The 13,300-nt window shown below is 34.9% G+C and overlaps 1 protein-coding gene across 1 annotated transcript in view; it reads left to right on the forward strand.

Annotated features, from left to right (window-relative positions):
* The window catches only part of ZNHIT6 (zinc finger HIT-type containing 6), a 61,025-nt gene that overhangs the window by 31,964 nt on the left and 15,761 nt on the right, over positions 1–13,300 (forward strand). Inside the window, exons 7-8 of the mRNA XM_081055040.1 lie at positions 348–428; positions 2,094–2,171. Coding sequence (XP_080911166.1) covers positions 348–428; positions 2,094–2,171 — 159 coding nt within the window. The remainder of the gene's footprint in view (positions 1–347; positions 429–2,093; positions 2,172–13,300) is intronic.

The following is a 13,300-nucleotide window of genomic DNA, read 5'->3' on the forward strand; positions in this document are numbered from 1 at the left end:
TTTCAGATTTTTTTATTTCAGCAACTTTCAAATATATTTCTTCCTGACTTCTTTCTTTTCATCTTTGAGCACAGGTATGTGTTAAAAGAGGCTTCATGTTTTTGTAATTGATTTATAGGGAGCTTCTCAAAATATTGTTTTTTAAGACTTTGCTGAGTGTGTCCAGGAAGTCTTTTTGAGCTATTTTCCTGCATAAGTTTTGCTTAATAGGACAGTATATATTGCCAAAAATAAAATAAAAAGACAGTCTGTGTTCAGTTATTTAAACAAGCCGCAAGATTTAGGAATTCTAAATTAACACCTCTAGTAGAAAATAATAATAATATGTTTTTGTTTTTGTTGGGAAGAGTACCAGATGATAAAACTATTAATGAAATCCTAAGACCTTACATTGATCCTGAAAAGTCCGATCCTGTAATTCGTCAAAGGTATGTTCTTAAAATCTTGTAACTTTCTAAAATTATTTGAGAAGTTTGAGGTATTTGTTATGTGCATATTTATTATGTAAAGTCATGACTTTATTAGAATGTGATGTGTCAGTGCCGTTTGCTTTCTGTCTCATTTCCTTAGCTTTTGCTCAAGGCTTTGTCAGTGACAGATTATGCATTTGGATAGTAATAGCAGTAGTTAGTTAATACTTACTCTTTACTGTGTCCCAGACACTCTTTGAAGCAGATAATAATAAATTCATTGAATCCTCACAGTAACCCGGTAAGGTAGATTACTGCTGTTATATCCATTTTGCAGGAGGGCAAACTGAGCCTTAAAGTGGTTAGGTGACTTCATATGGCTAATAAACAGGGAAGCTGATATTCAAACCCAGGCAGTCTGGAGTCAGAGTCTGCACTCTTTTTTTTTTTTTTTTTTTTTTTTTTTTTAGTTTCAGGTGTACAAAACAACATAATGATTAGACATTCCACACCTCACAAAGGGATAGCCTCAACAAGTCTGTACATCTGACTCTGTACATAGCCATTACAATATCACTGACTGTATTTCCTATGCTATACTTTACATCTCGTGACTACATAAATATATATTTTTTAATAGAGTCTGCACTCTTAACCCTTAAACTAAATGGCCTTTTAAGTTGAACCAAAAACTGAAAATTAGGAGTTTCCAAATAACTGTGAATGACAGGAAATCCTGTTTCAGCCAAGTGTTCATAAAACTGGGTAAGATGTACTCTGTCTCCTGTCCAGAAATACAGCATGGACAAAAATGATTAACATAGCATAGTGGAAAGAGTCAGTAATGAATGTCTAGGTTAGAATGGCTACCTCTCTCCCTTATTAGCTATATGATCAACAGCAAATTACTTCAGTTCTGGGCCTTAATTTTTTTCCATTATTAAAATGAGGTGGATAATATCTGCTAGATAGGGTTGTTATGAAGCTTTAAAAAAATAGCACATATAAAGTTCCTAGTACAGAGCCTCGCCACGTAGTAGGCAGTGCTTAAAAAGGGAAACTTATTAGAGTATGATTTAGTAGTGTTCCTGGGCAGGAACCCAGTTGACTTTCTTTCACCAGATGATACCTGCTTGGGATATGAATGCTTGGTTTGGTTCCAGAATAACCTGGTGTTTAAAATTTATACTGAATGGATTCTAGAATGGCTGATCCAGTTCTAGTTATTAATAAATATTGTCATCTACTTTTGAAAAAAGGTAGTGCCTAGACTGAATCATATCTATGTCACACACAAACAGGTGAAATAGCTGAGTTTCTGTCTAATTACTGATAATCCAGTTTACCGTGTTTCCCCGACAATAAGACCATCAGCTCTAATGTGTCTATTGGAACAAAAATTGACATAAGGCCTGGTCTTATTTTATTATAAAATAAAAAAACAAGACTAATTTACTGAAATAAGTGGTTTTTTAAATTTATTTAGTTGTACAGAGATAAGAAACGTAATTTTTAAAAATTCAGATCATTGGTGAGGAAATGTCTTTAACACTTTTTCTATTCTTGTGTAAATGAATTTTAAGTATTATTAGCTACTCATAAATGCTTCATCTTCCGTAGAAACTATTTTGACATACATTAAAAGTCAATTTTGCTTCCTTCAATGTGGCATTTTTATTTCAGGTTAAAAGCCTACATTCGCTCTCAGACCGGGGTCCAAATTTTAATGAAGGTCGAACACATGCAGCAAAATTTAGTAAGGTAAAATTGCTTCCCTCCCATTTCTTAATTCTGCAATATAATTAAGTAGCTTGATTAATTTAAGTAACTAGCTATTATACTAATTATCTGGCTATTAACAAAGCCTTTTAAAAGGCTTTTAAAAATGACTTTCACATTAAAATTTTAAAATAATCATGCTTATAGGATAAATTCAGTTGAAAAACCGCCCTGGTTAGAGTATTTTTAAATAACATCATGTGCAACTAAAAGATTTCTAAGTTGCATTTTAATGTACTTCAAGAAATACTCTCTACAACTGAGTTCCAGTGTTCAAGTTGTTGCCTTTGGAAATACAGAAATTCATGTGACCAACTGATCATTGCGTATATTGCAGTGGAAAGAACACTGAATAGAAATGTGAAAGGAGACAGGTTCTAACAAGCTCTGTGATTTGAGAAAGTTCTTAACATCACTGGGCTCTGTTCCTTCATTAATGGAATGATAAAGTACACTACACTAAGTGATCTCTGAGAAACCCTGCAGAGTCTGCTCAAGGGCCAGTTATGTGCAGCATACTTGCATACTTCAGAATTACAAAACACTGATCTTTTAAGACCTGTAATGCTTTTCCCTTCTCTACTGTTTAATTAACTTAACTACTAGACCCAATTTAGACTAGATCTGGTTGATCTTGTCTGCAATTTAATTTCCTAGTATGGCTTAGTTCCAGTTTGTTATAAGATTATCATGAGAAACTAAAGTGATTCATTTAGTGTATGGTAAGTGCATGCTTTTGTTTCTACTACTATTAGTATTATTGTTATTATTACTACTACTACTACAGATAAATGGATTCTTACAAAAGGTCTATACGTAAGATCATAAGTCTCATCGCTAAGAATGGGTCTAAATACCAAATCTTGACCACTTTCATTACCAGCATATCTCAGATATTCCCAGCTTTATGTCATTGATCATGGTTCAGTGATGAAAAATTGACATTTTCTATCACATGGTCCTTTCCCGAGACCTATTAATTCAATATATTTATATACAGTTAATGCTTTAACTCCCCTCCTTCCCCCAAAAGATTTGGGGTCCAAATAAGAGAAGGATAGAAAATTCTGTGGTTTCTGCAAAGATAGTTATCCAGAGTTATAACATGTATATTAACCAAATTCAGTTATTTTTGAAATTGGTAATCACTTATGTAACTAATGAGAAATATTCATGTAAAAAGTGTATTTTTTCTGTTTAACAAAAATCATCCTAAAGTGAATTCTGTATAACTGATGTTCAAATGAAACAATTTACATTGTTCCCTTGGAATTTATATCTGGTCAATCATTAATTCATTCTTCCTTCTTTTTCTATCTATGTTTCCTCTTCCAAATTTAGTTCCTTTCTTAACATGCACCATATTTTGTCTAGTTTTTGTAAATGTTATTCATGTGTCATATCTGTGGTACATACTCGATGAGTATACTATGGCTTCAGTCTCATAAGCCTGCTATGGGAGCACGTCGTTTGGGTTTTTATGAAAAGTGAAATTGCTTTTGGGATAGTTGTCTCATTTCAACTTCTCTAGGCCATGGAACTAACGTGTGCTCTCCCAGGCTTCTCCTGACAACCTCCTGACATGTCTAACCATTCTAACACTTCAGCCCCATTCTGAGCACTTGCCAACTCCTTGTCATAGGCTGCCGGTGTGGGGATAATATGTAAATGGCTCCGGAAGGACTGGAAGGGAGACAGTAAAACTACGATCCATCTCGGTTCAGGAAATTCTTATTCTTAAATGCAGTAGGAGAATAAAACTAATCGCCTCATCATTTCCTTTGTATATGCTTAACTGACCTTGGATAATTACAAATAGTAGCCATTGGCTACTGTTTTAATGGCTGCGTGCATGGGATTATTTATTTTATTTTTTAAATTAATAAGTATGTATTTGAAATACCAGATTGCTCTTCTAGGATTAAATAAAAATATTTATTTGGATGAGTTTGGCATCTACTTGACTATGGTCACCTTATTTACCTAATCTGCTAACCAGATAATTAAACTTCTTTACAAAAGTGAAGGAAAGCATCCTGTATCATTTTGGTACAATTGCTAAAAGCAAAAGTTTTTGCTTTTGGTTTGTTAGGGTTTTTTGTTTGTTTTGTTTCTTTCTTGTTTCTATTTTTATTTCCCCCATTATCTGAAAGGGAAGGTTTTCTTACATTTCCGTTTTAAGTCAAGGCAAATTGGGTTGTCGCCAATGAAGAAATGTGACTCTTTGGCAAAATATCCTCGTCTTCCAAATTCAAGGAAACCAAAATTGGATGTGATAAAAGGTAAATGCAAGATACTGAGTATTTTAAAGTTTATGATATAGGACAGACTGCTTGGGCCCAGAAAGCATTCATTGTAACTTGGAAATGTGTGCTATAAATTTATGAAGAGGCAAAGGGGGTGGAGATCTCAACTTGTCCTAGCAGACCAGGGTTTTCTCAGGAGTGTGGCAGAAATGCATGACGTGACCCAGAGGGAGTGGTTGGGAATACCATTGCATGCAGTAGCTTGGTAAGAAGTCAGGATCCACACAGACCAGAACACAGGAGGATAGCCATCAGATTGGTATATTTTATTTTAACAAAGAGCCAAAGAGGGTAAACCCGAACCAAAAAAAGGTCAGAGAAATGCACTGAAATGAAGGTCAGATGACCTAGTTCTAGGCACTTCTCTGTGCTTCATTTTCCTTAGGTTCTTTACTTTCTCTTATTTTATAAGCTTCCTTCTTGAGGAACCCAAAGTTGGACCAAAGAGGGCCAAAGTTGGGCCTCTTCTTTATCCCCAAAGGGGAGGGAGTGCTAGATTAATAGTGGTAACTTTAAGGACTACCTAGAATTGGTTGTTGTGACACTACACCTGAGCTAGAGTAAGTAACGTGAAAAGTTCTTTGACTTTACCTTATCTATGTAGAAAACTTGGCCTTCAGATTTTCCCATTAGAGTTATTTATGTGAACTCAGTGTGACGTGAAAATACCACCAAAGAGGAAGCGGAAGGTTATAACCTAGGTCCAGGAATTTGGGATTTAAAAATTGCCACCCTATTTAACTTTTGAGTAGAAATGGCCATTACTTTAAGACAGTAATGTCAGAAACCCCAATTGAGGTACCTTTTGGTCCTGAAGATGGACCTAACTTGGGGTAAGGTACACCCTTATGTTTCTGATTAAGTTACCCTCAAGATACAGTTATCCTGATTTCTACAAAACTTGCCAGTGATGTAAGTATTTTCTTATCATGAATAATGAAATTAGATATTATGGGAGTACATTTAGAAATAGATTTTTTTTAATTAAATATTTTTAAACCACACTGTTCTCCAGATATCACACTCATAGATAGGCTAGGATGAGCATTTACATTTGATTGTATACTTAATTACAGTTATACTGTTAAAGGAGAGTACATTGAGAGAACATCTAAGTAAGATTATTATAGGTTATAAAATGTTAGGTTTCTAATTTAAGATAAGCATGCTAAATAGGAGGATTTTATTATTTCCCGAAAAGTGCTTAGAAGTCAGAAACGTGTAGTTTCCTTGTAATGTATCCTACGATTTACAGTTTTCCAGTAACTTCAGAGTAAAGTCTCTTCTTTACCAAATACTTGATGTTGCCAATTTCTACTGGTTGTGTTTTCCATTCTTTCAGGGTTTATTACAACTGTCTCATGATATACCTAATCAGCAAGAGCAATCTTAAATGTTTCCCAGGATTTAGCTTTGCCATATACAAGTTTTATTTTTAGATTTAGGTGATCGTGAATACATGTCTAACCTTAAAAAATTGGGGAGTTTCCTTTCCAGAATACACAGGGTTTGAAATTGTGTCTTCTTTTACAAGGTAATAGATGACTTAAGTGAAATCATGTAGTCATTCACCAAACACTAGGTGAGTACCCACTATGGCCCAGGTACTGTTCTAGACATTGGGGTGATAACAGTAAGGAAAACCGTTCCTGCCTCTGTGGAGCTTATATTCCGGGTGGAGGAGAAGTCTTATAAGGTGCTTGTGTTAGCAAGGCTGCACTTGCCCTCTTGCCACATCCTTTCTTACCAGCTTTCTATTCTCAGAAAGTAAATGAATGGTTTTGAAGCAGAAAAGCCTACATTGGTGATGCCAAGCACTATCGGAAGCAGCCATCGTATTGCTGCTCACTTAAGTTATTATTGACTGATGAATTTGAAATGCTCTCAGCTTTGATACTGTCCACTCAATTGTAATTCCCAAGTCTATTAAATTTGAGGTCTCTATTATACTTTTACTTACTAATGGAATCGTTTATTTTCATAAAGAAGTACAGATACATTTTTCTATTCTTCATGTTTACTTTGCTGCTTTGATTTTATAGAAGATCTTGGTTTTGATATGATGTGGTTTAAGCTTTTATGGGCTGATTCTTTCTAAAATCACTCAGAAACCATTAATTAAATACATTTATCTATTTTTAAAATTATTTTTCTCAATTATAGTTGGCATTCATTATTATTTTATATTAGTTTCAGGTGTACAGCATAGTGGTTAGACATTTATATAATTTATGCAGTGATTCCCTCAATTAGTCTAGTACCCACCTGGCATTATACATAGTTGTTGCAACATTATTGACTATGTTCTCCATGCTGTACTTTACATCCCCGTGACTATTTTGTAACTACCAATTTGTACTTCTTAATCCCTTCACCTTTTCCACCCAGTTCCCATCTCCCTCCCTTCTGGGAACCACCAATTTGTTCTCTGTATTTATAAGTCTGTTTGTTTTGTTTGTTCATTTGTTTACTTTATTCTTTAGATTCCACATATAAATGAGATTATATGGTATTTGTCTTTCTCAGTCTGACTGATGTCACTTAGCATAATAACCTGTAGGCCCAGCCATGTTGTTGCAGGTGATAACATTTCATTCTTTTTTATGGCCAAGTAATAGTCCACTGTATGTATGTACCACGTGTTCTTTATCCAATCATCTATTGATGGGCACTTGGGTTGCTTCCATATCTTGGCTATTGTAAATAGTGCTGCAAAGAACATAGGGGTGCATATATGTTTTTGAATTATTGTTTTGGTTTTCTTTGAGTAAATACCCAGAAGTGGAATTGCCGGGTGATAAGGTAGTTCTATTTTAATTTTTTGAGGAGCCTCCAAACCATTTTCTATTGTAACTGTACTAATTTGCAATCCTCAACAGTGTATGAGGGTTACCTTTTCTCCACATTTTTTCCAACACTTGTTTTTTGACTTATTTGTGATAGCCACCCTGACAGGTGTGAGGTGATATCTCATGGCTTTTTTGCATTTCTCTGATGATTAGTGACGCTGAACATCTTTCCATATCTGTAAGTCCTCTTTGGAGAATTATCTGTTCAGGTCGTCTGCCAATTTTTTAATTGGATTCTTTGGGGGGTTTTTTGGTGTTGAGTTGTATGAGTTCTTTATGAATTTTGGATATTAACGCCTTATCAGATATATCATTGGCAAATATCTTCCCCATTGGCAAATATCTTCCCCAATTCAGTAGGCTGTCTTTTCGTTCTGTTGATGATTTCCTTTGCTATACAAAAAGTTAGCTAGATGTAGTACCATTTGTTTATTTTTTTCTTTTGTTTTCCTTGCCCAAGGGGATACATTAGGAAAAAATATCACTAAGAGCAATGTCAGAGTTTACTGTTTATGTTTTCTTCTAGGAGTTTTATAGCTTGGGTCTTATATGTAAGTCTTTAATATATTTTGAGTTTATTCTTATATGTAGTATAAGAAGGTGGTCCAGTTTCTGGGTTTTGCATGTATCTGTCTAGTTTTCCCAGCACCATTTATTGACTAAACTGTCAATAAATGTATGTTCTTGCCTTCTTTGTCATAGATTAAATGACGATGTAGGAAAGATGCACACAGAGACTGAAAGTAAAGCAATTGAAAAAGATATTTCATGTGAATGGAAACAGAAAAAACCTGGAGGAGCAATACTTAATATCAGACAAACTAAACTTTAAAACAAAGGTTATATTAAGAGACAAAGAGAGGCATTACATAATGATAAAGGGATCAATCCAACAAGAGGATATAACCCCTGTAAATATTTATACACCCAGGAGAGGAGCACCTAAATATATAAAACAAACATGGCCAACAGAAAGGGAGAGATCAACTGTAATACAAAACGGGACTTTAACACCCCATTGACCAATGGACAGATCTACCAGATATAAAACCAACAAGAAAATAGTGACTTCAAATAACATGCTACACCAAATGGATTTAATTGATATTTTTAAAACATTTCACCCCCAAAGCAGAATATACATTCTTTTCAAGTGTATATGGAACATTTTCCAAGATAGACCACATGTGAGGCCAAAAAACAAGTCTCAATAAATTTGAGAAGATTGAAATATCAAGCAATTTCTCTGACCACAATTGTATGAAACTAGAAATCAGTTACAAGAAAACTGAAAAACACAAACACATGGAGACTAAATATGCTACTAAATAATGAATCGGTCAACAACAAGATCAAAGAAGAAGTCAAAAGATACATTGAGACAAATTAAAATGAAAACACAACAACCCAAAATTATGGGACAGTGAAAACAGTCCTAAGAGGGAAATTCATAGCAATACAGGCCTACCTCAAGAAACAAGAAAAAAATAAAATAAAATAATCTAACCTTATGCTTAAAGGAACTCAAAAAAGAATAGCAACCAAAGCCCAAAGTGAGTAGAAAGAAGGAAATAATAAGATCAAAGAGAAAATAAATGAAATAAGAGTCTTTAAAAACAATACAAACGGTCAATGAAACCAGGAGCTGGCTCTTTGAAAAGATAAAAATGATAAACCTATTATCAGATTCATCAAGAAAAAAAGAGAGAGGACCCAAATAAGTAAAATCAGAAATGAAAGAGAAGTGGCGACTGACACCCTAAAAATGCAAAGGATTATGAGAAAATATTATGAACAGTTATACGCCAACAAATTGGACAATCTGGAAAAAATGGTTAAGTCCTAGAAGCATACAACCTTCAAAGACTGAATCAAGAAGAAACAGAAAATTTGAACTGACCACTTGCCACTAACGAAATTGAATCAGTAATCAAAAAGTTTCCAACAAACAAGTCCTGGACCCGATGGCTTTGCAGGTGAATTTTACCAAACATTGAAAGAATTAACACTGATCCTTCTCAAACTATTCTAGAAAATTCAAGAGGAAGGAAAGCTCTCAAGCTCATTCTACGAGGCCACCAGTACCCCGATTCCAAAACCAAACAAAGACATTACAAAAAAAAGATGATGAACATGATGCAAAAATCCTCAACAAAATAGCAAACCGAAGTCAGTAATATATTAAAGAGATCATATGCCATGATCAAGTGGGATTTATTCCTGGGATGCAAGTTTGGCTCAATATCCACAAATCAATTAACATGATACACCACATAAACAAAATGAAAGATAAAAATCCTGTGATCATATCAATAGAGGAAGAAAAAGCATTTGACAGAATCCAGTATGCTTTGATGATAAAAACACTCAACAAGGTGGGAATAGAGGAAACATACCTCTATATAATAAAGGCCATATACGACAAACCTACAGCTGACATACTCAATGGGAAAAGCATTCTCATTAAGATCAGGAATAAGACAAGGATGCCCGCTTTCACCATTTTTATTCAACATAGTATTGAAAGTCCTAGCCACAGCAGTCAGACAAGAAAAATAAATAAAAGTCATCCAAATTGGAAAGGAAGAAGTAAAATTGTCATTGTTTGCAGATGACATGGTAGTATATATCACTATAGAACCCCAAAGATTCCACTAAAAAACTATTAGAATTGATAAATGAATTTAGTAAAGTGGCATGATACAAAATTAATATTCAGAAATTGGTTGCATTTTTATACACCAATAATGAACTATCAGAAAGAGAAATTAAGAAAACAATCCCATTTACAATTCCATCAAAAATAAAAACCCTAGGAAATAAATATAACCAAGGAGGTAAAAGACCTGTACTCAGAAAACATATAAGACACTGAAGAAAGAAATTGAAGAAGATACAAATAAATGGAAGCATGTACTGTGGTCGTGGATAGGAAAAATTAACATCATTGAAATGTCCATACTACTCAAAGCAATTCATAGATACACTGCAATCCCTATCAAAATACCAGTGGCATTTTTCACAGAGCTAGAACAAATAATCTTCTACAAGATTGTATATACAAAATGTATATGGAACCATAAAAGACCCCCAATAGCCACAGCAATCTTGAGTAAAAAGAACAAAATTCGAGGTATGGTACCTGATACCAAACTACTACAAGTCTATAGTAATCAAAACAGCATGTTACGGGCTTGAAAACAGACACATAGCTCAATGGAAAAGAATAGAGAGCCCAGAAGTAATTAAACACATTTAATCTACACAAATAAATAAAAATTGGAGTTTATACAAGAATTAATAAGGTACAGTTCTATTATATTGGGGAAAAGAGACATGAACCAAAGGTGATAAGGTTCCTGACGTGGACCCTTTTGTTCTGATACACTGAGGTAAGTCCTGGAGAGGCTTAGGGCATGTTGAATTTCACGTGGAAGTGGCATCATTTTCAGAAACATTATTTTCAGAAAGAATGGCCTTTCCATACTAATTCTTTATTATTCGAATCTCTTCAGAGTGAAATTATATCACATTCCAGTAAGAAATAGTTACATTGTTTTTCCAGAATTCATAATCTGTAGAGAAGTATACCTTATTTTAAAAGTTTCCAGACTGACTTTGTAGACCAAAAGTCTCACCATTACGAATACTAAATTTATTAAATCACTGCTTCTCAAACCTAACCCAAATTGAGATATTCGAAATAACCTTTTGCTTTTATTCAAAGACCTACGGCAAAGTAGTTTTTCTATAAAATCAAAATAATGTTACTAAGTTTCTCAGTAACATTACTAAGTTTCTGTTTTCCCATCTGAAAGTGGGGATCAAGACAGAAAGGACATTGCATTGCTATGAAGATTACTTTGAGATAATGCCTATTAGCTACTTAGCACAGTGCCTAGCACATAGCAAATCATTCTCAGTAAATATGTATTATTCATGTATTGTGACATGCAACATTCTGGTCAACATCTTGCTGAAATGACTCAGTGAATATGAGTTATTGTTTTAATCTTAGAGATTACTTCTCCAGCAAAAGGAGGAAATAGGTTTAAAACAAAAGCTCCCTATATGACTGATAGTTGATTATATTATGCATTACCTTTTTAAAAACTGACAGCTTCTTTCAGCCAAAAAATTTCTTATACTTCTGGGAAGTACTCTGAGTTCAATTTTAGCTATCCTCCCATCAGGCGACTGACTCACCACTAACCACAAGGAGGCAGATACCCAGTCATGTTAGTGTACATTTCTTGACATAAAGGGGATATTGGAAGGATGAAGTTTCAGGAGCTTGTTAATTTATGACGTTGTCAACTGTTATTTTTGTACAAATGACTCCTAAATCGAGACGTATTTTCAACCTTTCTTCCTACCTCCAAATCCTGGTTTGCAGGCTGTCTTCACTTACACATCTCATTAAATCTTAAGCTCATCATGTCTAGGTCTCATCACCCCACATCCGTTTCTTCCTGACTCTGTGTGTGTGTGTGTGTGTGTGTGTGTGTGTGTGTGTGTGTGTGTGTGTTGTTTCAAGTGAGGATTAAATGGGCTGATCAATGTCCCCAGCATCTAGTAACCTGTCAACAAATGTTGATACTCATTCCTTGTTATGGCTCTGTCATTCTTCTAGAAAGAGGCGTAAGACCTTAGAGCCATTTTGCACTTTGCACTTGCCACCTTGTCTTATGTGGTTGGCCTCCATGATGAGTTTTTTGTATGTTCTCTCCTCTCCATTCTCCTGAGTACACTGTTGTTTATCAGTGTATACAGTGGAGCCTATTCCTTCCCTGCAACTAGATATAATGTTTTTATCCTTTGAGCCTCAAAAAATGTTTTGTACTGCAATCCTCTCTTCTATTTTTCCCAATAAAATGTATTTCATACGATGATAAAGTCCTGTTTGAAGGCAGTGACTGCCTTCGGCATCTTCATCTTTGTATTTCCTGCAGTGCTGATTAGTGACTTTCCCACAGTAGGAATTCAGTCTTAATTTTTTAGTAAGTAATGTACTGATTCGCTTAAATATTGTGTGCCTGCTATGTGCCAGGTGTTGATACCATGGCTTAGACAACTTTTTCTGTAAATGGCCAGAGTAAATATATTTGGCTTTGTGGGTCATGCGGTCACAATTGTCAACTCTGCCATTATAGCACATAAGCAGCTATAGACAACACATAAATGAATGGGTATGACTGTGTTCCAGTAAGACTTTATTTACAAAAACAGTCAGTAGGCTGGATTTGGCCTGCTGACCATTGTTTGCCAGTCCCTGCTCTAAAGGAGTTTTTTTATTCATCACTTGTCACTTTATATCATTTAACTAGTTGGGAGCTTCAGTTCTCAATATGTAAAAGAGAGAGGGAGGGAGGAAGGGAGAGCAAGAAAGCGATTGAAATTGAAATTATAACTACTGGGCAGTATACTTCAAATTTCTTTCAGAAAAGGTAGCAGGTACTCAGAGGACAGGCTATTTGATATGTGAATTTGGCCTAAAGTGTCAGTGGGTTAAGATTGATCAAGTCTGTATTTTTACCCTAGGGATATGGTAATATGCCCTAGGGATACATAAGCATCTAAAAGGCTAGCCCTTAATGAGCTCAGAGTCTAGAAGGGGAGATAGATATGTGATACATGCTACAATAGATATATATTTAATATATAAGGCATAATAGTTACCCAACAGAAGGCATGAGTATCTTTGCATGAACACTCCAGACTTATCATTTTTGTTTTTGTTTTCAGTCTAGTTGTGGAGGGCACAGCTCAGCTCCAGGTTAAGTCGTTTCTCACTGGCCCATGTGGGAATCGAACCAGCAACCTTGGTGTTACGAGCATTGCACTCTAACCACTGAGCAAACCAGCCGCCCACTTGTCATTTCTTGACAGAAGCATACACCAATTGCCTTTACTTCCAAAAATTGACAAGAGTTTAAACTTTAAATCAAAGCCAAAT

The sequence above is a fragment of the Rhinolophus hipposideros genome, assembly GCF_964194185.1.
Source record: "Rhinolophus hipposideros genome assembly, chromosome: 8".
Classification (NCBI taxonomy): Eukaryota; Metazoa; Chordata; class Mammalia; order Chiroptera; family Rhinolophidae; genus Rhinolophus; species Rhinolophus hipposideros.